This window comes from Piliocolobus tephrosceles, chromosome 4 (assembly GCF_002776525.5).
Source record: "Piliocolobus tephrosceles isolate RC106 chromosome 4, ASM277652v3, whole genome shotgun sequence".
Lineage (NCBI taxonomy): Eukaryota > Metazoa > Chordata > Mammalia > Primates > Cercopithecidae > Piliocolobus > Piliocolobus tephrosceles.
Genome location: NC_045437.1, coordinates 605842 through 632221, shown reverse-complemented (window position 1 = coordinate 632221; position 26380 = coordinate 605842). Strand labels below are relative to the sequence as shown.

Below are 26380 nucleotides of genomic sequence, written 5' to 3'. Positions count from 1 at the left end.
GTGTGGTGTGTGGTGTGGGTTGTGTGGTGTGTGGTGTGTGGCCTGTGGTGTGTGAAGTGTGGCCTGTGGTGTGGGTTGTGTGGTGTGTGGTGTGTGGCCTGTGGTGTGGGTTTTGTGTGTGGTGTGTGGTGTGGGTTGTATGGTGTGTGGTGTGGGTTGTGTGGTGTGGGTTGTGTGGTGTGGGTTGTGAATGTGCTCACAGGCCACAGTGGTATCGAGGCTGAGCGTGGGCCTGAGGGGAAGGAGCTGTCTTGGAGTCTTCCCTGGCTATTGTGAGGTCCGTGCCCCCTCACTCGCTGTCCTCCGTGGGGTATCTCTCCCCGTCTCGCTGTCCTCCGTGGGGCAGGTGCGGCCCCTGCTGCTGGGCTGCTCCGCTGTCCTGGGCTGTACCGAGATCCTGTGAGGAGATGTCTGTGTGCTGGCCAGCATGGAGTTCCCACGCCCCCGCGCGTGGCTCTGTGGAACAGCGCGACCCCAATGGTCCACGCCTGCGGCCGGTGGTGCAGGTTCATGGTTCTGTCGTCTGTCACTTAGATTTGGTTTTGTTTTGGATTTAATTTAGATATAATTTTAGATTAATTTGCTCTCCATATTTTATCTGTGATAATTTATTTGATGGAGTAAATCTTTAAATAATTCTTTTTGGAAATGATTAATGGTTGGTGTACTTTGAATATTCACACATTCCAAAAGAATCTGTTTTCTCTCAAACTTTGATTATTCTTTGGCCAGATGCATTTTAAGATGAAAATACTCTCAGAACTTGCAGAATTGCTCTTGTTGTATTTTTATAAAAACCAGATGCAGTACAATTTGCAGGTATCCATATATTGCAGTGAATCTCCCTCTTGTTTTCTTCTGAGAACACTGTAGGATTTTTTTCTACATCCTTGCCGCTCACATTTTCACTGGTGTGGATGTATTTCTTTTTCCAATCGTCCTTTCTGGCCCTTGGTGCACAGTGTGGACCTGAAGCCTTCAGTCTTCTCAACATTCTTCAGTGTTTTCTTCTCTCTCAGACGCTCTACCTTCCTCTTCTGAAAGCCTGACAGATGAACATGGTCAGGCTCCAGGCTCCAGGCCGCTGAGCCATTCCTCTTCTCTTCTCTGAGATCTGTGGTCCTTCCTGGATTTGATCTTCCAGGTTTTACCAATGTGATTTTTGGCAACATCATTTCTGTTTGTTGGCACTTTGATTTGGGTTTTGTTTTTAATTGGGAATTGTTTTTTTAATGAACAAGATTGTCTTTCTGTGTTTCTGTTTCTGTCCTTGGCACCTTGGACTTTTCTTGCCCCCTCCCCTCCCCTCCCCTCCTCTCCTTTTCTTTTCTGATGGAGTCTCCTTCTGTTGCCCAGGCTGGAATGCAGTGGCACAATCTTGAGTCACTGCAGCCTTGACCTCCCAGGTTCAAACGATTCTCATGCCTCAGCCTCCCGAGTAGCTGGAATTAGAGGCATGTGCCACCATGCCCTGCTAATCTTTGTATTTTCAGTAGAGATGGGGTTTTGCCATATTGCCCAGGCTGGTCTCGAACTCCTGACCTCAGGTGATCCGCACGCCTCGGCCTCCCACAGTGCTGGGATTACAGCGTGAGCCCCCGCGCCCGACCAAGGCACCATGGTCTTGTTTCACAGCTGTGAGTCTCTCAGGTCTCCCTGAGACGTTCTTGTGTGGCTCAAGCCCCAGGGCCCTATGGCCCCGCATCCGCCTGGTGTCACATTTGGAGGACCAGGGAGGAGCCCCAAAGGCGGCGCAGAGCCACTGAATCATGGACGATCACGACTGTAAGGAAGAAGAATTGTGAACTATTTTTCAATGTCTCTCTTCCCAAAGTAGTACATGTAATACCAACTTCATTTTCTGAAGGTTTTTTCCCAAAGAGACAACAAGGGCTTTGCACGAGGCATAATGTGGGGAAGCTTCCTAACACTCCTCTGTCGAGACCGCCCAGCCCCTCCAGATCCCCCACCCAGCAGTGGCTGTTCAGTGCCTTTCACTGCCCCTCCTTCCCTCCGCTGACACCACGTCCCTCCCTCCCCTGACGCCACGTCCCTCCCTCCCCTGACGCTATGTCCCTGCCTCCCCTGCTGCCCTCCCCACCTGACTGGCCAGGAGCCGCCGCAGTGTGCGTTCAGAACCTCCCAGCCACTGCCCACCTGGACAGAGGCCCCAGCCCCGCGTGGCTGGACGGGCTACCCTGTCCTGTGGAAGGGGAGACACACAGGACCCTGTGAAGTGAGCTCTCGGGTCCTGCTCCTCTGGGAAGCTCAGGGAGGCTTCTTGGGGAGGATCTGGGAGATTTCAGTGTTGCAGCAGTTAGTAACGGCTCAGGAGCTCTTCCGGTATTGCCTCAGTTTCTCGCAGGCGCACCCCTCTGCTCAGTGTGGCCTCTTTCTGATGTGGGTTTTCCTCTGGCACCTGGGGAGTCTTGGGTGAGCCTGTGTATTCATGAACGGGTTCTGGGACCTATTGCTGTGTGGGGGCTGTCGAGGGCTCCCCAGAACTTAACAAATCCTCAGGGGAACTGAGGGGTGGTAGCGCTGGCACGGGGTGCCTGGCCAGGTCCTCCGCCCAGGGGCCCCCACACCCTGGAGAGCCATTTTCTGTAGCCGCTCGGCTGTGGCCAGGGTCAGATTCTACAGCGTGTCTGTTCATTCCCCTGGGCAGGGCCCTGCACCGGCTCCATCCCAGCCCTGCTCCCTCCTCCGGGGATGCGGCCCCAGGCAGTGCTGGGCCATTGGCTCTCAGTGCTGGTCCTGGGGGATGATGTTCCCAGTCCCGAGGCCTCCCTGACAGTGGGCGGGGCCAGCCCTCCCTGGGGCTGACGGGGCTGGTCCTCCCCTTCTGTATCCTGCAGATGGACACCCGCCCCGGGAGCCAGTGTTCCGTCGCCCCAGAAGCCGTGCTCAATAGTGGAGAGCTGGTCTTGCCGCCCCGCATCTCCAGAGTGAACGGCTGGTCGTTACCCCTGCACTACTTCCAGGTGGTGACCTGGGCTGTCTTCCTGGGCCTTTCCTCGGCCACCTTCGGGATCTTCATTCCCCTCCTGCCTCATGTGTGGAAATATGTCGCCTACGTGGTATCCTTTTCACTGTGACACGGTCTGAGCGGGAGGGGCTCCAGGAGGACCCTGCAGTGGGCCTGGGTCTGGGATCTGGTCCATGGCCGCCCGGCGGCACCAGTCACCTGCCCTGGGCCAGACTATGTCCCCCGAGCCTGCAGGTGGGCCCAGTGGCCACTGGTGCTCTGTGCAGCCCCTGCTCAGGGTCAGGGTGGACAGGACAACTGCTGACCCCACATCAGGCCATTCCTGTGTGGCTCAGGGTCAGGGTGGACAGGGCAGCCACTGACCCCATGTTAGACCGTCTGCTCCCATCTCCCAGTGGGCGGGGGACCCTGCGTCTGCTCCCATCTCCCAGTGGGTGGGGGACCTGTGTCTGCTGTCATCTCCCAGCAGGCGGGGGCTCGCATCTGCTCCCATCATCTTCCAGCAGGCAGGAGCCTGTGTGCTCCCATCTCCCAGGGTGCACGTCCGTGGAGCATGTAGGCACTGCCCTACCCCCAGCAGACCATGTCACTCAGTCAAGAAATCCCAGGCCCCCTAGGGTCGCTGAGACATGAGTGTGTGAGGACAAAGGGGCCTGGGAGCAGTTGGCCTGCGTTTGGTGCCTGGGGGCACTAGAACCCTATTTCTAAAAGTGGGATGTGTCACTCCTCACTAGAGCCTGCCTCAGTGGGGAAGTGGTGACACCACTGTGTGGTCCTCTGGCTGGGCCATCCTGGGCAGGTCTCTGGTGAATGGCGAGCCTGGTGTGTGTTGCCGCGGCACGGGCAGGGAGGTGTAGGGGCCGGATGCAGAGTGACCAGGTGTGCAGCCCGCCAGCCTGAGCACCTCAGCCACCAGCAAGGGCATGTCCCTGTTTGCTGAAACTTGTTCCTGTGGCGTCTTTCAGTTTACAGAGGTAGAGACTACAGTCAAGCGGACCCACGGGTGCCAGTCACCTGCTTCAACGGTGAAGCTTTTGCTAACCTTGTTTTACCTCTCACACGTGTACTGGAGTGACCTTAAGAAATCTGAGACGTCGTGAAATTTCACCTGTGAATGCTACAGTTTGTGTCTGAAAAACTATTTTTATTTTTATAACACCATGCTTTATCTCACTTAAAAATTACATAGCTATTTCTTAATATCATATACTCCTTTTCCGTATGGCCATTTCCCCAATTTTCTAAACAAGTCTTTCTGCAGATGTGTGGCTCACATCGGGAGCCACGTGCCATGGGGCTGCTGTGTCCCTGAAGCCCCCCTTCCTCTATCTGTTTTGCTCCCAGGCCTTTGACTGGTCAGAAAAACTGGTGCTTTTGCCCACAGGAGGCCCCTCAGTCTAGACTTTGCTGGATTTTTCCCCAAGTGCAACAGTTTCCCTTGTGGGAAGGCTTTTGACAATGAATTCAGTTTCTTTGATAAAGAGCTATTCTGTTTCTCTGTTTTCTTGTTTCCATTTTCATAGGTTGTATTTTTCTTTTCTTTTTTTTTCTTTTTCGAACATGGAGTCTCGCTCTTGTCACCCAGGCTGGAGTGCAATGGTGTGATCTCGGTTCACTGCAACCCCTGCCTCCCAGGTTCAAACAAATCCTCCTGCCCCAGCCTCCTGAGTAGCTGGGACTACAGGTGCGCGCCACCACGCCCCGCTAATTTTTGTATTTTTCAGTGGAGATGGGGTTTCACCATGTTGGCCAGGCTGGTCTTGAACTCCTGACCTTGTGATCCACCCGCCTCAGTCTCCCAAAGTGCTGGGATTACAGGCGTGAGCCACCGCGCCCAGCTGATAAGTTGTATTTTCAGGAAATTGGAGTATTGCACGTAGGTTGTCATATTTCTTGGAATACAGGTGTTTACAGTGTTTCCTGCCAGCCTTTTCCCGTCTGTGAGGAAAGGAGTGCTGCGCCCTCCTTCCTCACTATCCTGGCCATTTGTGTCTTCCTCCTCCTCCTTCATCAGTCTTCCTGGGGTTTATCCCTTTCATTCGTCTTGAAAAGGGTCAGCTTTTTAATCTATTAATTTTCTCTATTGTTTGCCTGTTTTTCTTCTATTTAAAAAAAAATCTGCTTTTATTTTTACTACTTCCTTCAACTGACCGTGGGTTTACTTTGCTCTTTTTTCTATCATCTTAAGATGGAAACTTAGGTCATTGATTGTAGACCTTTCTCACTTTTTAATGTATGTTTAAAGCTATGTATTTTCTGTAAGCACACACATGGACCCGGGCACACACAGACAGACACACACTGCCAGTAAGGCTTTTGGCCTCTCATTCAGCCACCCTGTCTGGCTCATTGATTCAAGGGTGTCTCCCCAGGGATTTGAGGCTCAGTCTCTGGGTCTTGGGGTGGCTTGTGCGGCTCAAGTTCCCTTGGGAGGTCAGGCCACACCCTATCTACAAGTCTGAAATGGGCTGGGCCCAGCTGGCCTCGCAGAGAGCCTTGCCAGGGGTCCAAGGATGTGCTTTAGTGAGAGACGTGAGTGCTGACTCATCCTGGGTGCTCTCTGGCTCCATCCCTCTTGCAACCTGCGTCCTGTTTGCAGGTGGCTCTCCGGGGCTGTGAGTGGCCATCCGGGGCTGGGAGTGTCTGTCTGGGGCTGGGAGTGTCTGCCTGGAGCTGTGAATAGTCGTCCAGGCTGCGAGTGACCGTCTGGGGCTGGGAGTGACCATCCAGGGCTGGGCATGGCTGTCCAGGGCTGGGAGTGTCTGTCTGGGACTAGGAATGTTTCTCCGGGGCTGTGAGTGGCCCTCCAGGATTGCGAGTGACCGTCCAGGGCTGGGAGTGTCCGTCCGGGACTGGGAATGTCTGTCTGGGGCTGTGAGTGACTGACTGGGACTTCGAGTGACCGTCTGGGGCTGTGAGTAGAAGACTTTGTGTCCCCCTGTCTGCTCCCTGGCCTCCCCAGTCCTAGGGGATTTAGGGAAGCAGTGCTCACTTCCCAAGAGGAGGCCTTTGCTGAGAGGCCCTGAGTGTGCCCAGTCACCAGAGTGGGGGCTCCGTGGGTGTCTAAGACTGTGCCTGGACACACGCGTGGGGGGTTGCGCTTCTACCATGGGGGGTGCTGGAATGTGGCAACCCACGTTTCCACCTGGCACACACTGCCAGCCTTGCACCCCTCCACTCATCAGGAGGACAGATCTTAGTTCTGAGTAGTGGCCTGTCTCTGCCAGGCCCAGGGTGTGCCCTGTGGCCCTGCTGGCATTCCCCAAGATCCCCTGCCATTGGCCGAGCTTCTGCTGTGGCCCAGAGTCCGAGTTCTCCACCTACAGCCCTGCGTCCCCACACCCCCAAAGCCTGGGTCCCAGATGGACTCCCCCACCTCCAGGGCCCAGAAATCCACAGACCTACAGACCCACAGACCCACAGAGCTGCACGGCAGCGCCATTGGCCCCGGGTGTCCTGCAGTGAGGGATGAGGATGTCACTGAAGCCCACAGTCACTGACCCTGCGCTGCACGGCCGGCCTCCCTGCTCCAGCACATGCCCTCCACACATGGGTGTCCTCCTGTATTGCACCTTCATGGCAGGTGAGAAGACAGGCTGTGATCGGACCATGCCCGAGGCAGTCCACGTCAACATGCTCCAACAGCCCCCAGATGCACTTGATAGGATTTTTAATCCAGAATCTGGCCAAGGTTCTGGCATGTTGCGACCGAGTCTCTGGGTGTGTTTAGGTCAGCACAGTGCCCGCCTGCCTTTTCCTGGCAGCTGCTGGTATCTCCTTGACCACAGTGTCACGGCGTATCCAGACCAGTGTCTTGCTCCACCATCTGGGGGTCTGTGTGGTTGAGGCTGAGCAGTTTCAGAAGAACGTGGCGCGGGTGGCATCGGCCTGTCCCACTGCTCTGTCAGGAGGCCTGGTAGGTGGGGATGCAGTGGTTCCTTCGGAGGGTGGGCTGGGTCTCTGCCCCTGCCAATCCGGAGTGGTGCACAGGTGGACTCTGGGTCTCAGGTATGTCGCTTTCCGTTGCAACCCTCATCTGAGTCACAGTTACGCTGGGGGTGTAAAATGCTGTGTTTCCGTCTGCGATTCCACTGCATGGCCCAGTGGATGCTCTGCAGAGGAAGGCGCCCTCCCCTGCTGCTCTGCCCGCCGTCTGTCTCTCTCCGTCAGCATCACCAGGTGGCCGCGGCACGTCCTGGGGCTGCCATCACAAAGCACCAAAAACCAGGTGCCTGCAACAGCAGACATATCTGGTCTCACAGTTCCAGGGCCCGGGGTCCCCAACCGTGTGGAATCGGGTGCTGGCTGCACCCTGCTCTTGCTGAAGCTGCTGGAGGGGATGGTTCCGGCCGCTCTCCGTGGCTCGTCTGCTGGTGTTCACACCGTCTTTTCTCTGTGTGTCTGCGGCTGTTGGGTACCCGTTTTTGTAATGATGCCGGTCATTGGAGTAGGGCCTACCTGAAACAGCCTTACCCTAACAGGACTATCTGCAAGACCCTATTTCCAACTGCAGTCACAGCCACAGGTGCTGGGAGTTAGGGCTTGGACCTGTGTGGGGGATGATTTGACCCTCCACACCTGGCTATTTCCTTCTGCGCTGCTAGAATCCCTTCTCTCCACTCTTCCTTTGGCCTGTGGCTTGGCCACGCGTGCCTCTGGGCTATCACCTGCTCTCTGGTAGGGGAACCCTCTGTGGCTCCCCCGTACCCCCTACTCCACACCTGGCTCTCCATTTCTAATGGAGCCCTTGGTGTCCCAGCCCTCGTCCATGCTGCCCCTCCTGCTGGCCGGCGCTGGGCTCAGGACAGCCTCCCCAGCTGCACCCCCCGTGCCCCTGCCTCAGCGACCCCCTCGGGCCCCAGGCCAGCAGCACGTGGCTTTCCATTGTGGCCACTGGAGGGTGCCCACGCTATCTGGCACCTGCAGGGACCTAGGCGGGTCTGGGAAGTGACCACCCAGGCCCTGTGGCTGCAGCCCCTGGCCCCAGGGGAGGTCAGGTGCAGGGTGAGGGGTATTGTATTGTGGAAAGTGGGGAAGAAATGGAATAAAGACCCCAGGTTAGGTGGACATTGAGTGCCAGGCTTGGCCGACTGTCAGTGGCCTCGTGCTCAAGCCCTTCCAGAGCAGGCCTCAGTGCACACGTGCCCACATCTGTTCTTCTGCAAAGGGAAACAGACTCCGCGGCCACCACATCCATAGGGCCTGTTGTGTGGAAGGGATTGGAATCTGTGTAACTCTGTTTAATCTGGAGAAATCTCTTCCCAGCAAAGTCCCGTGCTGTGGCCCAGGGCAGCACGAGCTTGGCGGCCGCGCTGGAAGATTCACCAGCACGGAGTGGCGCTGCACCTTCCCAGCACGTGTCAGCTTTGAGCCCCGCAGGGACTGATGAGGTGCCAAGACGTGACGGGGACTGCACTGGGCCCCAGGAGTAGGGGCTGTGGGCTCGCTCTCCGCCTCCTCTCTTTTCCTGCCTGGAGAACAGGGCGGGGGAAAGGTTAGCAGTGTTACAAAGGGCACAGGGCGTGTGTCCTGGGCTGGCCCTGCGGCACTGTTTGTTTACAAAATACAGATTGTTGCTAGGGGAGGTTCCGGCATAGCTAGGTTCTCATGACAGCTTGAGACCGAAACTTCCAGAGGGCAGGCGGTTTGCGTGGTGAAAGGGAGACACTTACTCTACTTCTTTTACTGTTTATTGCTCATTGGAACATAAAGCACTACCAGGATAAAATTAAATGTGAAAGTAGAAGCAGAGAAAATTGAGAATACAGTACCCAGTGTCTCCTATCCTGGGGCTCCTGCCAGCTCAGGAAGGGTCACCCACGTGAGTGGGTGATGGGTGTCCCAGGAGCACATCCTTTTGCAGAGCGCGGCCCTCGCTGGCCGAAGTGCGGCCGATGGACAGCAGGGCACCATAGTGTGCAGTGAAAGATTTGCTTCAACCTGGTTCTCATGAGAAAAGCTTTGAGTCCAGGGAGCTGTCCGGGGGGAGATACTGCCCTGGAATCTTACAGGGGGGTGTCCTTTGCCAGCTGAACCCTGGTTTCTGGGTGGATGCCTTCAGGGTGACCGCCCGGCCTCGGCGCCTGCAGGTTTGAAGACTGGCTCAGGAGCGCCACGGGTTTGCCTGGCAGGTTCAGGCTCAGGTCAGCCCTGAGCTCCTCCACATGGAAGTCAAGGGGTCCTGGTTAGGGCCACACCATCTCCAGGCTGTCTCCTGGTGGCCCTCTGCAGCAGCACCGTCTCCCTGGCAGTGGGCTTCTGTGTGCGAAGCCTGGAGAATGTGAGGCTGCAGTTGGATGTGGTGACCAAGGGCCTGGGTGGGCGTCCTCAGCCTGAGCTTCACCTGCTGCCCAGGCAGAGGCTCTGCCTGGCCCTGCCTGGCCCCGCCCTCCCTGCCCACCAGTTTCCAGCAAGGGAAGTGCTGCTCCAGCTCTGCAGAGGAAGGGGCTTCTCCTGGGCCACAGTGCAGCTTCCTGCCTGGTCTCATTGTCCTCAGCGGCCACGGAGAGCGTCCCAAGGCTCCAGATGCCCTCTCCGTTGCCCCGGCAACCACATAAATAGTGCAGCGTCCCCAGCTCAGCCTGCAGGGAGCGGGTGCACGAGACAGCAGCCGGGATGCAGCCTCGTCACGTCGGTGTCACCAGCTGGACAGTGAGCCCTGCGGCCTCAGTCCACTCCCTTTTGGCGGGGCCCCTGCAGGCCTCTCCTCTAGCATGGTGGGATCAGAGTGGCCAGTGCAGGCGTCTGATCAGTCCTGGCCCCCATGTGAGTTCCCTAGAGCCTGGCTGGCCTCCAGCTGCACTGTCCAACTCCCATCGCACCCCAGCCTGGGCAGCCGCTCCCTAGTCCCATCCCCTTGGCATCCAGATCATTCTCTCCTGTCCTCCTTGCAGCCATGTCTGCACCCACAGAGCCTCCTCCTCAGCTCATGCCCACAAGCACCCAGGGTCGGGGCCACGTGGGCGCTTGGAAGATGCAGGGTGTGCGTCGCGTCCTGCCGAGGGCTTCGGTACCTGTGTCTGCGTTTCGGTCGGAACCAGCTTCACACTCAGGCTTCCCATGCATTACAGCACATTTCTTACGGGACCCTCGTCAGGGAAGGGCTGCTGCATAAAAACCCTAACCCCATGCCCCAGGGTAGTGCCAGGACAAGGCGGAGTGTGAGCCCAGCAGCAGCAAAGCTGTCCCAACGTTGCCTGAGGGGGCTCCGAAGAGGGGCTCTGTCAGGAGGGACAGCAGCCCCCTGGCCTGGCACAGGACCCACCCTGCTGGCAGCCTTCTGCTAAACTCCCTGCGCAGCCTTTGCACATGGCCAGCACCTTCCTCCTCGCCCCTGTGCCAAGGTGGACAGCGCTGTGCTCCGCAGGTCTGTAGCCTGCGTTTCCATGCGGTGAGGGCCTCTGGGCTGCCCTGTGGAGACGACTGTCAACCGTGAACTCCTGGCTAGAAGGCAGTCCAGGGGCCAGGCAGGGTGACGGGAGGGCCCGCGCTCCACCCCTTCTGTTTGGTTGCCATGGGGAGTCTGTGTTGGTCCCAGGGTGAAAGGAGGAGGGAGCCAGGATCTGAGGGCGGGAGCTGATGTCCCGGTCATGGGGAGCCCAGCTTCTCCTGGCTCCAGGGGACAAGGACCCTCTACCCAGTGCCCCCACAGCCAGGCTCCGAGGCAGAGGCCCAGGGTCCCTGAATGAGTCTGGGGTCCTTGAGAGAGTCTGGAGGGGCCCTGAGTGAGTCTGGGGTCCATGAGCGAGTCTAGGGGGGCTTCCCTGAGCGAGTCTCGGGGAGAGGGTCCCTGAGCAGCCATCTGGGGTCTAGAGGGAGCGGGTAGATTGTGCAGCTCCCTGCCTCCTCCCCCTCTCCTGCCGTCTGAGGCTGTGCTTCTGTCCCAGTGCTCGGGGGTCTCTGGTATAAAAGAACCCAGGCTCCCCAGGGCCTTTGGGGCTGCGTCTGGCTGTGTTTACACCCAGGTCTGTCCCTCAAGGTGTAAAGGGCTTTGGGGTCACTGTGCTTGGCTGGGCTGGCTGAGCCTCTGGGGGTGCAGTGCATTCTGTGGGGGATTTGCCCTGTGTCCAACAGGGATGAACAAAAAGGGCATGGGGGCAGCCATCCCGGTCCCTGCCTGGCACAGGGCTGTGTGTGCAGGGCTGATGGGTGGTCTCGTCTCCTCTGGGCCTGGGTAAGCAGGGCTGTGTGTGCGGCGCTGGGTAAATAGGGCCAAGTGGGCAGGACTGGATGTGCAGGGCCGGGTGAGCAGGGCCAGGTGTGCAGGGCTTGGGTGTGCAGGGCCGGGTGTGCAGGGTGGTGTGTGCAGGGCTTGGTGTGCAGGGCTGACTGAGCAGGGCTCGGGTGAGCAGGGCTGAGTGTGCAGGGCTCAGGTCTGCAGGCCTAGGTGTACAGGGCCGTGTGTGCAGGGCTGGGTGAGCAGGGCCATGTGACCAGGGCTGGACCTGGTTGAGCTGGGCTTGGGTGTGTAGGGCCAGGTGTGCAGGGCCATGTGAGGAGGCCCAGTGAACAGGGCCCGGTGAACAGGGCCAGGTGAGCAGGGCTCAGGTGTGCAGGGCTGGGTGAGCAGGGCCATGTAAGCAGGGCTGAGTGTGCAGGGCTCAGGTCTGCAGGCCTAGGTGTACAGGGCCATGTGCGCAGGACTGGGTGAGCAGAGCCAAGCCTGGTTGAGCTGGGCTCCAGTGTGCAGGACTGGGTGTGCAGGGTTGGGTGAGTAGGGCTGACTGGCGGCCTCACCTCTCCTGGGCCCTTGGGCCTCATGGGGACGCCTCGTGCCAGGCTGACCAGGCCCTGGGCCAGGTTCTTCCTTGACGTGCCAGGTGACCGGGGGGATCTTCTCCTTCCACCTCGTCGTCCACCTGATTGCCTCCTGCATCGACCCGGCCGACTTCGATGTCAGACTCGTGAAGAACTACTCTCAGCCCATGCCGATCTTCGACAGATCGAAACACGCACACGTGATCCAGAACCAGTTCTGCCACCTGTGCAAGGTCACCGTGTGAGTGTCCACCCTCGCCGAGGCCCCGCGGTGTCAGGGTCACCTCCAGGGGCGCGGGGGCTCAGGTCACTGCTGGCCCCACAGGGCCCCTGCCATGGCCACAGCTGACGCTAATGGAGCTTCTGGGGACCGGCCCTGTGGCTGCAGGTGGATAGCCCCTCATTGTGCTGTGAAGGGGGCACAGTGCCAGGCCACCCCAACTCCTTTGCAGGCAGGGCTGAGGCTGGAGGGCTGTGTCTGTCACCTACAGGTGACCCGCTGCTCCCCTGGAATGGAACGCAGTGGCACTCAGGCACGTTTGGTCCTCAGTGCATTTCGTGCACGAGGTCCCTCCCCCGTGATCCCAGGGCAAGAGAGCACTGTCTTTCTTGGGGGTTTTCAAGGCAAGCCCCAGGGAAAGAGGGAGGGAAGGGTTCCAGTGTTTCCTGGGGCCCGGGGGGCATCCGTGATGGCGTAGGGGGTGGCTGCAGGGCTGCTGTCGGCTGCAAGGGAGGTACTGTAGGCACGGGTGGGATCCAAGCCCCTAGCCTCAAGTCCTGGAACCATGGGGCAGGTGCGGCCTCCTCCAGGACCATTGCCCAGAGTGAGGCTGGTGCAGGAAGGCTGGGGGGTGGTCTACGCTCTGGCGTCTGCACCCACCACAGACACGGGCTCCTCCTGCCCTGTGGCTACCTCTGTCCAGCGCTGCCCTGCTTCTCCTCCTCCCTACAGGCCTCAACTCCCTCCCCCAGCCTCCCATTCCCCGCCGAACGCCCACTCCCCAGGCCCCACAGGGCTGGTTCCCCCGAGGCACCTGGCTCCCGGAGATGGGGCTCCGGCCCTGGCCCAGCCTGCGCACTTGGGGCCTGACAGCCGTTCCCCGATTCATCCATCCAGGAATAAGAAAACCAAACACTGCATTTCCTGCAATAAGTGTGTATCTGGCTTCGACCACCACTGCAAGTGGATCAGCAACTGCGTGGGAAGCCGTAATTACTGGTGAGGGGCACAGCGGGGATGGCCGGCACGGGCCAGGCTTGGGGGAATTCGGAAGGGAGGGGGTCTGTGGGCAGGGGTCCTCGTGGTGAAAGGGTGGAGGGTCGTCTTGGGGCTGCGTCCCTGTCCTGATGTGGTGACGCTTGGTGCCTGCGTGCCCCGGCCTCCTTTCTGGCTCTGGGGCTGTGGTGCGGCCGTCCCTGGACAAGCTCATCCGCACAGTGTTAAGTCCCTGGAGGTCCAACGTGGGCATTTGCTGGGCCGCCCTGGCTGAGGCTTCCTGACCACACTGTCCTGGGCCGGGCTGCCTTCTCTCCACCCGGGCTGAGGCTCATCCAGCACAGGGGTGGGGCCACGGAAAGGCAGTGGGCACCCAGCGGGGACTGACGAGAGGTGTTTCCCCTGACTGTGGTGGAGGATCCAGGGACTCTCAAGGCCTGGTGTTCTGAGCCCTGGCTGTCAGCAGCCCTGAGTTGTGAAGATCACCAGGGAAAAGAACCTGATTACTATGTGCCTTGAGGATGGTTGTCTTGTATAGTATCTGTCTGGAGTTCTCTGTATTTCTTGGATTTGCATGTAAACCTCTCTAGTGAGAGGAGGATAACTTTCATAGACTATAACTTCAAATATATTTTTCCAAGATGTTTGTTCTCTCTCTTATTCTCGTACCCCCCTCCCCGCCCCGCCTCCTTCCCCCCCCCCCCCCCCCCCCGCCCCCATGCCCCTCTGCCCCCGTGCCCCCCACACCTGCCTCCGTGACCCCACACCTGCCCCCGTGCCCCACTGCTCCCGTTTCCCACCTCCCATGCCTGCCTGTGTGTCTCCTGGCAGGTTCTTCTTCAGCACCGTGGCCTCAGCCACAGCCGGCATGCTTTGCCTGATCACCATCCTGCTGTACATCCTCGTCCAGTACTTTGTGAACCCCGGGGTGCTCCGCACGGACCCCAACTATGAAGGTACGTGGCTGCCACTCTTGGGGGGCCTCAGCCTCACCTCCAGCCATCTTTCTGGGCAGTAGTATCGGATCTGGAGGTGGTCGGCCCCTCTTGCCCCAGGGAGAGGCCAGGGTGGGCAGCACCAGGCAGGCTCTGACCTGGGCCGAAGGCAGTAGCCCAGGGTCCACGCAGCCCAGCAGCCCCCAGCGTGCAGGAGGCAGGCTTGGGAAAGGCACTGGCTGCACTGCTCTGTGAATGCTGCAGGTCACGACAGGTGAGAGACAGTGGGGTCCAGCTCTGCCCCCGCCCTGCAGCACCTGTCACGCTGTCCTGTGGGGCCACGTGGCTGTGGGACAGTGGGGGTGTCTGTCCAGTAGGAGCAGCCCATGGGGAGAGAGAGTAGAGGCAGCACTGAGGGTGCTGGGCTGTAGTCTGTAGGGTGCTGAGGCTCTTGGCCAAGTGGGCCCAGAGCCTGGGATACCCGCACTGAGCCACAGGAGAGACGTGGCGGTGAGGACTGTGGGCTCCAGCGGTAAGTCCACGCCAAACCCAGACCCCGTGATGCCAGTGTCCTCGGAGTCTGTGATGCCAGTGTCCTCAGGAAATGGGTCTGCCACTGTGACTTAAGATCTGAGGTGGGAGTCTCATACTGGGTGGTCCCAGGAGGCCCAAATCCAGCCATGACGGTGCTTATAAGAGAAAGGAGAGACGTAGAGGGAGGCAGCCCCGTGAGGATGGAGGCAGGGTTGGAGTCACACAGCCACAGCCCAGGGTCCCCCGGAGCCCCAGGAGCTGGCAGAGGTGGGAGGACCTCCCTGGACCCTGTGGAGGCAGCATGTCTGCCTGTCCTGAAGCTGGATGTCAGAGGCCTGCCTCGGAGCGCAAGAGTCTGCCGTGGAATGCAGGGGCAGCGTGTCCGCCTGTCCTGCAGCTGGCCATCAGAGGGCTGCCTTGGACCACAGGAGTCTGCCATGGAATGCGGAGGCCGTGTGCCCTCTTGTCCTGTAGCTGGACATCAGAGCCCTGCCTCGGAGTGCAAGAGTCTGCTGTGGGAGCTGCCCGCACCCACCACCACTTGTATTTATCGCAGCAGCGCTGGGACCCTGACCAGGAGGACCTGGGCCAGAGCAGCTCCTTGGGGTGTGGGTCAAGACTGCCAGTCTCGGCCCCAGGCGTGGCTGCACCCGCACTGCACACGGCCCAGGTGGCAAGAGAGGCAGGACTTGCCTGCCCCTTGTTCCAGAACATTCCAGAGCCAACACAGTGTGACTTTTTTTTTCAAGGATGAGCTTTGCCAGCTCCATGTGGAAGGCCCTAAAGCTCCTCCTTCCACTTTGAAGCGTGACCGATGCCACCAGGGCCTCACAGCCGCTTCTGAAGCCCTTCCTGAAAGCCAGCCCCACCCTGGCGAGGCCCTGACCTCAGCAGACCCAAGCCCAAGACGACGCCTGTTGTGTTCTTCCCCCCGTAGCAAGTCACCTTCCCCAGCAGCCTCCACGTTGTCTGGGCTGTCACCATGGGGGATGCCAGGAGAGAGTGAGAGGCAAGAGGTGGCCGAGATGGCATGTGCTGGCTTCTCTCCTGGAACATGCTGCTTCCACACGGTAGTGCCAGTGGCTCGGTGTGAGTTCATTGACTGTGGACTGAGCGATTTCCTGGGTTTGCTGTTCCAGATGATTCTGCAGGACTTTAAAACCAGCAGGGCCCTGAGCAAAGCAGCTCCTTGTTACCATGGGCTGGACTCATCGTGATGTCACGGCTAAGGGGGCAGTGTGGGGTCCAGCCTGGCCCGGGCACATTGAGCTGCAGTCCCGTCTGGCCGACTGTGGTGTTTGCCTTACTAGGATGGCCCCCGAGGCCACCAGTTCCAGAGAGGGTCCATCACCCAAAGACATCCACGCTCTGTCACCCAAAGACATCCACGCTGAATCCAACCTTCTGCCATTCTGCCTTCCCCAACCCTCTCCCATTCTACCTTGTCTGACCCTCTGCCATTCTGCATTATGCCTGGTTTTTGGAAGTGTTGTGGTTTTGAGTGTTGGCAGCCCAGTGTCTCAGAGGACCGTGTCTTAGAAATGACCCCAGGCGAGAGCTGTGGCTTTCCTGTTCTATTTGAAGGCGGCTGTTTTAGGGTGCAGAGGGCCCAGGGACATAGCGTGGGCCATGAGGAAGGGATGGGTGCTGGGGCCCGGCAGAGTCGGCAGGCGCTGTGACCCCTGCACTTAGTGAGGAAGGGGTGAGTGCTGGGGCCCTGGCACTTAGTGACCCTGTCGGAGCCTCACCTCCCAGATCCATAAAGAAGGGATCATAAAAACCAACCGCAGGCAGCAGGACCCACGGGGCCTTCAGGTACCGGAGGCGTCCACTTGGGCAGGGAGGCATCCCTTGCGCCAGCTGTCCCCACGCTGCCCCATCCCCAGCAAGCTCTGGTCTGCGACATCCACCTGATGTGGCACCCGTCAACAGGTGCTGGACACAGTGTCTCTCCCTTGTCTCGACAGATGTCAAGAATACGAACACGTGGCTGCTGTTCCTTCCCCTGTTCCCGGTGCAGGTGCAGACCCTGATAGTCGTGATCATCGGCATGGTCGTGCTCCTGCTGGACCTGCTTGGCTTGGTGCAGCTGGGCCAGCTGCTCATCTTCCACATCTACCTGAGTATGTCCCCCACCCTAAGCCCCCCGATTCCCCCAAGCCTGGGTGGTCAGAGCTGCTCATCTTACACATCTACCTTAGTATGTTCCCAACCCTGAGTCCCCCATGCCTGGGGCCGGTGTCTTTGTCCCCCGTGTTCGCATGTGTTCAGGGTCAGCCTGTCCCAGAAATTAGATCATGGACAAAAAGGGCAAATCACAGGAAGAAATTAAAGCCATGAGGGCCCAGCAGGCCCAGCAAGGAGCTAAACTCACACAGAGACCTGCAGGAGCAGTGCCGGGTGCTTGAAGTAACAAGTTTAAAATGTTCAGAGAAAATGAAATGGGATCTATTAGGGAAGAACAGGACATTATGAAATAAGAACAGGACATTATGAAATAAGAACAGGTGGACTTAGAAAAGCAGCAAGTAGAAATTCTAACAATGAAAAATATTACAGGCAGGTCACCCACTAACTAGACAACTGAAGCGAGAGTTGGTCTTGCTGAGTCTCACAGCGGGCACAGTGTTAGGCGGTCAGTCATGTTGCTGAACCAGGGAGGGTAAACTCTCCAGCCCCAGGGAAACCTGTTGTTGGAAGTAACAACAACCTCCCTGCTCCTGGCATTAGCCATTTTGGTCATGGTGGGCCAGCTGCAAAGCGTCTTCCATTCTCTGAGCAGTGGTGGCCCCGAGGCTGTGGCCTCTCAGGGGTTTTCTTTGGACATGGGCAGCAGAATGTGTCCAGGCCAGCCCCCAAGAATGCCCTGCTCCCGACAGCTTGGCCAAGCCCTGGTCAGGGCGGAGGGAGTCGGGTGGGTCAGGCTCTGGGCTCACCCCCATCTGTAGAGCAGCCCCTGCCTGCAGTTGTGGCGAGAATGCCCAGCTCAGAATGAACGTGCACCACCAAGAGGCTCCTTGTTCATAACCAAAGGTTACCCTACAAACCACCGTCCCCACACAACTGTGGGAACGTTTTATAAGACACACCTCTAACGCACATCTTGTAGTCACTGTTGTCTTGCCTGAAGGTTGAATTTTTTTTAATGAAAGTGCAATGAAAATCACTGGATTAAATCATATGGACACAGTGCTGAATGTGGTGTTTTCAGAATTTTAGTTTTGGACATCAAGGCCAGTGCCTGTATAGAATAGGTGCTTAGGATATGTTTACTGAATGGAATGGAACTAAAGCCTCAGATGTAACTTCACAGAGACACGCGTCTGCCTTGTAGAATGTCTCAGGCTGCCCGTTCCCGAAGCCTAAACCCTTAAGAGTGAGAAGTCATTTGGGCCTGTTTCAAAACTCTCCACCCCTCTTAGATTCAGGAATATTTTAAAAAGTACTTTCTAGAATTATCTAGCAATCTTTCTTATATTTAAATATTTTGGGTTTACCACAAAGGCTTTCCTGGAGTTTCACTCCACCCAGAATTCATCATCTCTCCTTATCAGGAAATCTCTCACCCTCAGATGCTCAGAGTCAGGGCAAGTCCCCCCGCAACACGAGAATCGGCCAAGCTTGGGCTGAAGCCCACGTGGTCTTTTCCACATGTGCTGCAGATTAACGGATGCCCAAACTGCCCAGTGATACAAAGTCTGCACTTGTCATTCTTTCCCAACTTTGTGCACAAAATGTTTCCTTGGGTTAAAATACTCAGTGCCCACTGTGTACTGAGCACGTCAGGGGGCTGCAGGCTTCTGTGGGCGAGGCATGGTCACCTGCACGCTGGGGCGAGAGGGTGAAGAATGAGACAGGAACAAGTGTGGACGGCCCTTGTGCTGTGAAGAAGCTGGCCCTCGCCTCAGGCGGCGGAGGAGCAGGGGGCAGCAGCAGGCACGGTGGTGCGGTCCCAGGGGCCATGAAGACTGTGCCTGACCTGGACGTCACCGGGACTCTCCTGCTCATGGTGGATCCAGAAGCCCCCAGAGGAAGCTTGACCCATGGAAGGTGCTGGAGCCCTAGAGGCCATCTACCCTTGATGCACGCTGTGCCCGAATGGCTCTGCCAGCCCCGGCCACGGCCACACAGTGCAGAGCATGCCAGGAGCTGGCTGCTGCTCACACATGCACTGTTCAGTGGGCATATGAGGGGCAGAAGGCCAGGCCCCCAGCACACGGCCCACCCCGAGGGCCGACACCAGCACCCTGTTGCTCCCAGGTGCCCGGCTGTAGTCCTAGAGGCAAAGTGGGCATCTGTGTGCTTGACCATAGGTGCAGACACACGACCTATTGCTTCGCCCCTGCATTTGGGACCAAGCTCAGGGGCGCCACTGATGGCTACACCGTGTGCCTCTCCTTTCTCAAGGCTTCTGACCCGCACGTGACTCCCACGCTGGCCCTGGACGTGGCACCATTGATGCTGTGGAAGCCTGTGCTGCTGGCATTTGGGGAGGCGTGGCCCACACACAGACTGCTTCCTGAAGGGTGTGAGGTCCCAGAGGACGAACCTTTGCCATCTGGGGGCATCAGCCATTTGTTCCTGTCTCCTGCAGTAGTACCTGTCCCCACATCAGAGACCAGCAAGGAGATGCCCCCGCCAGCCTATGTCAGGCCTGGGGAGAGCAGGGAAGTGCAGTGGGCCTGAAGCCATGTGGGGCTGGGAGGGATGGCCTGGTCTGTCCTCTGAGCCAGGCACTGCGTTTGCAACGGGCTTCTTGAACACAAAACCCAAATCAGGTGTGGGAGAAACATGAAAGGACAGGCAGGTGGCTGCTGTGGGCAGACAAACTCACACGACCACAGCAGACAGCATGATGCCTGGAGGCACGACGCCCTGGCCTAGGGCCGCCCCCATGACCCAGAGCCTCCCTGGGCAGTGACTCCAGGACAGCTGGGAGCTGCTTCTCTACCTGGCAGGGCTCCCGGCTCCACAGCCCCAGGCGACTCCCAGCCTCCCTTGCTTTTGGCCTCTGAGACTGTCGATGCAGGAGGTGTCTCACCACAGGCTCTCCTGGTTACCCACTTGGCCCGAGCGGCTTGGGAAGGGTCCCCAGAGGAGTCATGCCAAGGAGGGGACCTGCACACAGCAGGGAGGTGTGGCCACGAGCCCACCCAGCTGGCTCAGGGCTTGTGTGGTACGGAAGAGGCCAGTGCAGAGCAGCTGATGGGACCTTCTCTCTCTGCAGGGCCTCGCCCCAGTGTACCTACCGGCAACCTTAGGCACCTGCCCTTGGCTGGTCAGCCACCCCTGGACCTGGGAGACTGTGGCTCTGGGCATGGGCTGGCGCTCCCTTTCCCAAACAGCTGCTGGGGCTCCAAGGAAGACCCTGGACTCCCGCTAAAATGCGGCTCGGTCCCCACCCACCCATCCTGTGGCTGCCTGTGGCCTCCAGGAGGAGGTGGTGCGGGGTGGCCTGCCGTGGTTGTATGAGTTTGTCTAGTGTGGAGACATCCCAGCTGAGCCAGAGAAGCCAAGAAACCATGTCAGGGGTCCTGGTCACCGAGGCATTTCCTGAAGGATCTGAATGTGGGCAGGCAGGCAGTGAGAAACGCGGGCCACCTTGTGCCCGACATCCCAGAGGGAAGCCAGGCACACGGAGCTGGCAGGCAGCCTTCAGGGTCATCCGTGAATCATGGCGAGCTCGCAAACACGAGGAAGGGTGGCCTGGGGAGCTGTCTGGGACTCAAAACCAGCAGCACTTAAAGGCCCACTGAGGTCAACATGAGGATGGGGCCTCCGCGGGCCCCTGGGTCCCAACCTGGGCGACTGGAGTGATGAGTGCTTCCATGAGCAGAACACGGGCCACAGGTCTCTCAGACCTTGACAGAGCCAGGGCTGAATGTGTTGATTTTAGGGTATTTAGGCATCAAAGAATAGATTTCCAGGACAAAGTCAGTAGATGGGTTATTGTTAGTTGTGGTAAAACTGCCCCATAATGTAGCCGCTCAGTGCAGCACATCATCACCTCAGCCTCTGTGGTCAGGAGGCCAGCACCTCTGAGCTGTGTGTCTGCCAGGGTCCCTGGAGAGGCGTCCACTGGGGCTCTGGGCTGTGTTCTCATCCAGAGGCCTGAGAGACCATCTGCCTCCCACTCCATGAGGCTGAGGCAGCTGTGGAGGGTGGTCCTCGGGGCAAGGTCGCCAGTTTCCTGTGCAGGCTCCTGGAGGTGCAGCCTGGCCTGCATGTGTGTTCTGTTCATCTGGGGGCAGGTGTCGGGTAGGGGGCCATGGGGAGCTGTGTCAGAAGCAGCTGGCCACTCAGACTTCATTTTGAAGCTGGAAGATGGACCTTGGAGAGTCCTCAGTGCTCGTGGCGAGGGCACAATTCCCTGAGCAGGTGAGTGGTGTGGGGCTGCCTTCCAGAGATGGATGGGAGCCACATTCACAGTAGATCATAGAGAAAACCTGCTTGATGAGGTCAGGGAAGCACAGCCTTCCCCACATTGCCCGGCCGGCCAGGGAGCCCTGGCCATACTGGAGACCCTGGGCCCACCTGGGAGGTTTCGCGGCTTCCCTGCCCTCAACCTCCCCATGACGCTCAGGTTAACTGTTTCCCACAGAGCTCACCTGCACCAAGCGGGCCTCTGGGAGCCACAGGGCATGCTGAAAATCTGGTTTTGATGGTATTTGTGCAAACCTGGGCAAAAGAACATATATTTTAACTTGAATATAAACAAGCAAAAGTTTGTGTGGTCAAACCACGACAGGTTCTGGGGGGCGTGGAGGACTAGCCAGAGCCATGTGAAGCAGCTCAGGGCCTGGCCAGGGCTGAACACCCAAAACACTGCAGGCGACGGGGCTGGGCTGGCTGCAGGCAACTCCATAGGGCACCCACCGCCATCTGCTCCTCACTGCAAATAGGCCTCTGTGGGCGGCTGTCCCAGTCTCCAGAAAACACGAGACATCAGCTCTCACGGTGTTGGTGTTTAGGGAAAGAAGCATGGAGATTTTGGCCCCTCCACGGAAGCTCGTGGCTGAAATAGGTGCAGAGCCCATTTGATTAACGTTTATTAAGATGAGTCTTTTAGATAAACAGGTGTCTCAGGTTTTCCTTTGCTTCGATGCACTGCTTTGCTGCCTGCATTACAGGCCGGGTGGATGGGGCTCTGGCTGGCCTGCTGAGGTGGGCTCTGTGCAGGGCTGCAGGGATGTGACCTGTCTCAGCCCCATCAGAGGCTGTGCTGAGTGGCACTGATGGCACTCGTGTTCACCTCCTGGGCCTGGGGCTCTGAGCCCCCGCAGGAATGTGTGGTCCCAGGACCCACTAGCCAGCACCTTGGGGTGGCCGCCACACTGTGTGGTCCTCCGACTTCGGGGTCTCTGTGCATCCCCCAAGGTGTGCCCCACCCCGTGTCCAGATGTGAGGAACCCCGCGCAGGCCACCTGGACCCTCAGACAGAGCGGCCCCTCCTGAGCTGGCCTCTGACCCCCGCCAGCATTCCCAGGGGATCTGGAGCAACCTCTCAGGCTGCATGGTATGGGGGACCCAGGTCTGTGAGAGGCAGCTTCTCTTCTGACACCACTGACGATGCAGCTCAGTGAGGCCTTGGTGGGCAGGGGGGTGTGGGCCGGTGCCGGTCCCCAGGTCACAGCTGCAGACCTCCCTTGCTGAACATCAGCTAGCTGTGGAGCTGGACCCACGAGGCGCCTGCACCCATCCTGGCCTCACAGGGCCTGCAGGGTGGGCGGAGCACCGCTCCCTGCGCAGGGGCTGGGTCAGTGGCGTTGGCTGCCTTTCTGAACTGTCCTGTGCAAAGCTGCAGGGCTGGTAACTTGTCCTGTTCCTCCTTTCCCCTTTCCAGAGGCCAAGAAGATGACCACCTTTGAGTATCTCATTAAGACCCGCCAAGAAGAGAGTTCAGAACACCAAGCGGCGAGGAAAGATGCATGCGCGCAAATGGAGGAAGGATTTCTCCAGGTACTGCTTGTGTCTCTGTTCCATGTCTCAGGCCTGGGACAGTGTCTAAGGTCACTCTGTGGTTGGCACGCTCCTTTGCTTCAGGGTAGTGCAGCCTGTGAACTCTGCTGTGAGTGTGTGTGGTGCGTGTGTGTCTGTGTGTGAGGCTATGTGCATGGGTGTGTCTGTGTGTCTTTGTGAACTGAAATACCGGAAATGCACCAATGACTTCCTAGTGCAAAGATAGTAATGGAACTGAGTCTCCTGAACATTTCATTTTTGTTTTTTTGAGACAGAGTCTCGCTCTGTTGCCCAGGGTGGAGTGAAGTGGTGAGATCTCGGCTCACTGTAGCCTCCACTTCCTGGGTTCAAACAATTTGCCTGCCTCAGCCTCCCAAGTAGCTGGGATTGCAGATTTGTACTACTACACCCGGCAAATTTTTATTTTTGTATTTTTAGTAGAGATGTGGTTTTGACATGCCAGGCTGGTCTCAAACTTCTGGCCTCAGGTGATCTGCCTGCCTTGACCTCCGAATGTGCTGGGATTACAGGCATGAGCTACTGTACCTGGCCTGAAACACGCTTTTTAACTTAAGGAAGTTAGTTCCATTTTCAGTTAAGTAACTAACTCAAGAAGACATAGAAAATCTCAATAGACATTGAACAGCCAAGAGACTGAACTACTAATTTAAAATCTCCCAGTGAAGAAAAATCTCAGACCCTGAAGTCTTCATGCATGAATTCTAGCAGAGATTTTAAGAAAAAAATATAATACCAACTACACACAGACTCTTTCAGAAACCAGAGAAGGAAGCAACACTTCCCAACTCATTCAGCAATGCCACCATCAACCTGACACCAAAGCCAGGCGTTCGTAAGCCAATACATTCAGGAGACACAGGCAAAGACCACTGATAAGACCTTGGCAAACCAAATCCAGCAGCACCGGGCAGGACCATGCACTGTGGCCAACTGATATCACTCCAGGCCTAGAAATCAATTACTACAGCTCAGCACGTTCGTCCCATAGAGGACGGTAACCATGTGATCAAGCCAATCAATGCAGAAAAGGATTTGTTACCAGCAAGTTCCCATTCATGATTTTTAACACATCTCAGTGACCTAGGATTGACAGGAAAGCACCCTGTGGACCTGACATGACATTTCCTGGTGAAAGGCTGGTGACCCTCTCTTTGAGGCTGGGCACAGGCGATGACACCCCTTCCTCCTCCTTCTAACGTCACAGGAACATTCCGGCTGGCCCAATGTGGCAGGGAAAATGAAGGCACACAGAATACAAAGTAAAACTGTGTTTATTTGCAGGCAATAAATCCTAAAAGTATATTTTAAGACCCAGTTAAGATAATAAAATCGCTTAACAAGGATGTGGGGCACATATTAAAATACATCCTCACACATCTCTATCCACCAGCAATGAAAAATCTGGGTTATATTTTTAAAACTTCCTTTCACAATCTTATAAAAAAGAATAAATTCGACAAACCTTGTGCAAATATGTACACTGAAAGCTACACACCATGACTGAGAGAAGTCAGAGATGCTCTATTGAGTGAAGAGTTCGTAGGTTGGAAAAAAGTACTATTAAAAGAGCAATTTTCCCCAAACCTGATGTACAGATTTACCACAATCCCTGCTGAACCCCAGCAGGCTTCTGGTTTAGCAGAAATGACAAGGTGGTCCTGAAATGTATATGAAAATTCAAAAGACCTAAACTGTACTAGCTAAAACGATTTTGAGAAAAAATAAAATTGGAGAACTTATGCAACGAGGCTTTAAATTTTACTCTAAAGCTGTAGCACTAAAGACAGTGTGGTGCTGACATAGAGAGAGCTACAGTAATAAAAACAGTGTGGCACCGACATAGATATACGGAAATGGACCAGAAGAAAGGTCCAAAGTTAAACCTTTCATTTATGGTCAATTGACTTTAAATAATGGTACTAAAATAATTAAATGGGGAGAAATTATAGTTCAACAAGTGGTACTAGAACAATTGGATATCCACATGGAAAAGAAAAAAGAATGATTGAGTTCTTCATACCTGTACAAAGATTACCCAGGACCACTTCATTCCCCACAGAAAAATTAGCCCCAAATCCATCTGACACCTAAACTTAAAAGCTGAACATAGAACACTTCTAGAAGCAAGCATAGAATGAAATCTCTGTGATCTTTAGTGAGACAAAGCTTTTCTTTGATATGACACCAAAATCACTGGCTATTAAAGAAAAAAATCATAGTTTGGACTTTACCAAATTGGAAAATATTTGCTCTTCAAAAGTCACCATTAAGAAAATAAAAATACGGGCACACATGAGAGAGATTGCAGGTTTGGTTGTAGAAAACCACAATAAAGTGAACTTCTCAGTAAAACAAGTCACGTGAACTTCTGGTGTCCCAGTGCGTATAAAAGCTATGTTTACATGACACGTGTGCAACAGCATTGTGTCTAAAAACTCTGTGTCTGAATTAAAAGTGCTTTATTGCTGAAAGCTGCTTCCACTGACACTCAAAGTGAGCACATGGTGCGGGGAAAATGGCGCCGATAGACTTGCTTGACCAGGGTTGCCACAAACCCTCAATTTGTAAAAACAAAAAACAAAAAAAAAACAGTATCTGTGAAGTGCGGTAAAGCAAAGCACAATAAAGCAAGGTGTTCATTCCTGTGCAAGCCACAGACAAACAAAATATTTTCAAGTCTTAGACTGATGTCCAGAATACACAAAGACATAAAGAGCTTTCAAAATGCAGTTGTAAAAAACAAACAAAAAACACACACACAAACAAACAAGAAACCCAGTTTTTCAAATGGACAAGAGAGTGGGGCACAATGGGAAGCACCTATAATCTCAGTGCTGTGGGAGGCCAAGCAAGAGAATTGCTGGAGGCCAAAAGTTCAAGACCAGCCTGGGCATCTCTACAAAAATAAATAAAAATACATACATACATACATAAAATGGGCAAAAGATTTGAACAAACTCCTTACCAAGGTAGATACATAGATATATGGATGCCACATAAGCACATGGAAAAAAATGTCAACATCGTTCTACATCAGGCAGCTGCAAATTAAAACCACAATCAGATACTACCACACACCCGGGAGGATGCCTGTCATCAAAAAGACAGACACCACCGAGGGTTGGTGAAGTTGTAGAGAAATTGCAAGTCTCCTGCGTTGCTAGTGGGAGTTAAATGAGGGTGTAAAGTGCCACCGCTTTGGAAGGCAGTTTGGCATTTCTTCAAAAGATAAATGTCTATGACCAGAATCCCACTCCCAGTTTCTCATCAGAGAGAAATGAAAACATGTACACACGTAAGTGGTTCTGAGATCTGAACTCAGGACCCAAGAGAACTCCAGGTACCATTCCTCAAAACCCACTAATAATAGACTTGACTTTTATGTAAGAATCAGCTGCATGTCGACAACTTCTTTTTTCATGTTACGCATTTTCGTTTACCCCACAGCAAAGAGACGGCACCCTGGGCTCATCTGGACAGGGGTAAGTTGTCAGCTTTCTGCAGTTGCTTGGTCACTGAAGAATAACTGTATTCTTTTCTTAACTCAAATGACTGGAAAATAATTCACCTATGATGAGACATTTTTGACATCATGGGATGATGCAGTAGAAGATAAAATAGTTTTGTTTAACGTTGTTAAATTATACCAAATTATCTATCTCGATGTGCTTGTCTTACTTGCAGAAACTACATTCTTCACTCCCTTCTTCATAACTAACATCTAAACTAACGCACAAGAATAAGACCCTCTTATTTATTTCTACATCTCTCCATGAACACTGTGTGGTTGTGAGTCCGAATGTGTTTCTGATGATCTCTCATAGTGTTTCGTATAAATTGTAAGCTCTGAGAGTCCAACCCGTTTCTGAGTCAAGGTGGTAAGTAAATGGGAGCTCTGGGGGCGCCGTGACCCTGGAGCCCCGCCCAGCAGGGCCAGGGTTGGCTTCACAAACAGGGTTTCAGGAAGCG

At 55.9% G+C, this 26380-nt stretch overlaps 1 protein-coding gene across 1 annotated transcript in view; it reads left to right on the top strand.

The window, feature by feature from the left end:
* The window catches only part of LOC113220525 (probable palmitoyltransferase ZDHHC11), a 30527-nt gene extending 4178 nt beyond the window's left edge, over positions 1–26349 (top strand). The window contains exons 2-8 of the mRNA XM_026449854.2: positions 2859–3080; positions 11809–11987; positions 12864–12965; positions 13794–13918; positions 16399–16554; positions 22275–22390; positions 25859–26349. Coding sequence (XP_026305639.2) covers positions 2859–3080; positions 11809–11987; positions 12864–12965; positions 13794–13918; positions 16399–16554; positions 22275–22390; positions 25859–25897 — 939 coding nt within the window. The 3' untranslated portion in view covers positions 25898–26349. The remainder of the gene's footprint in view (positions 1–2858; positions 3081–11808; positions 11988–12863; positions 12966–13793; positions 13919–16398; positions 16555–22274; positions 22391–25858) is intronic.
* Positions 26350–26380: the final 31 nt, after the last annotated feature.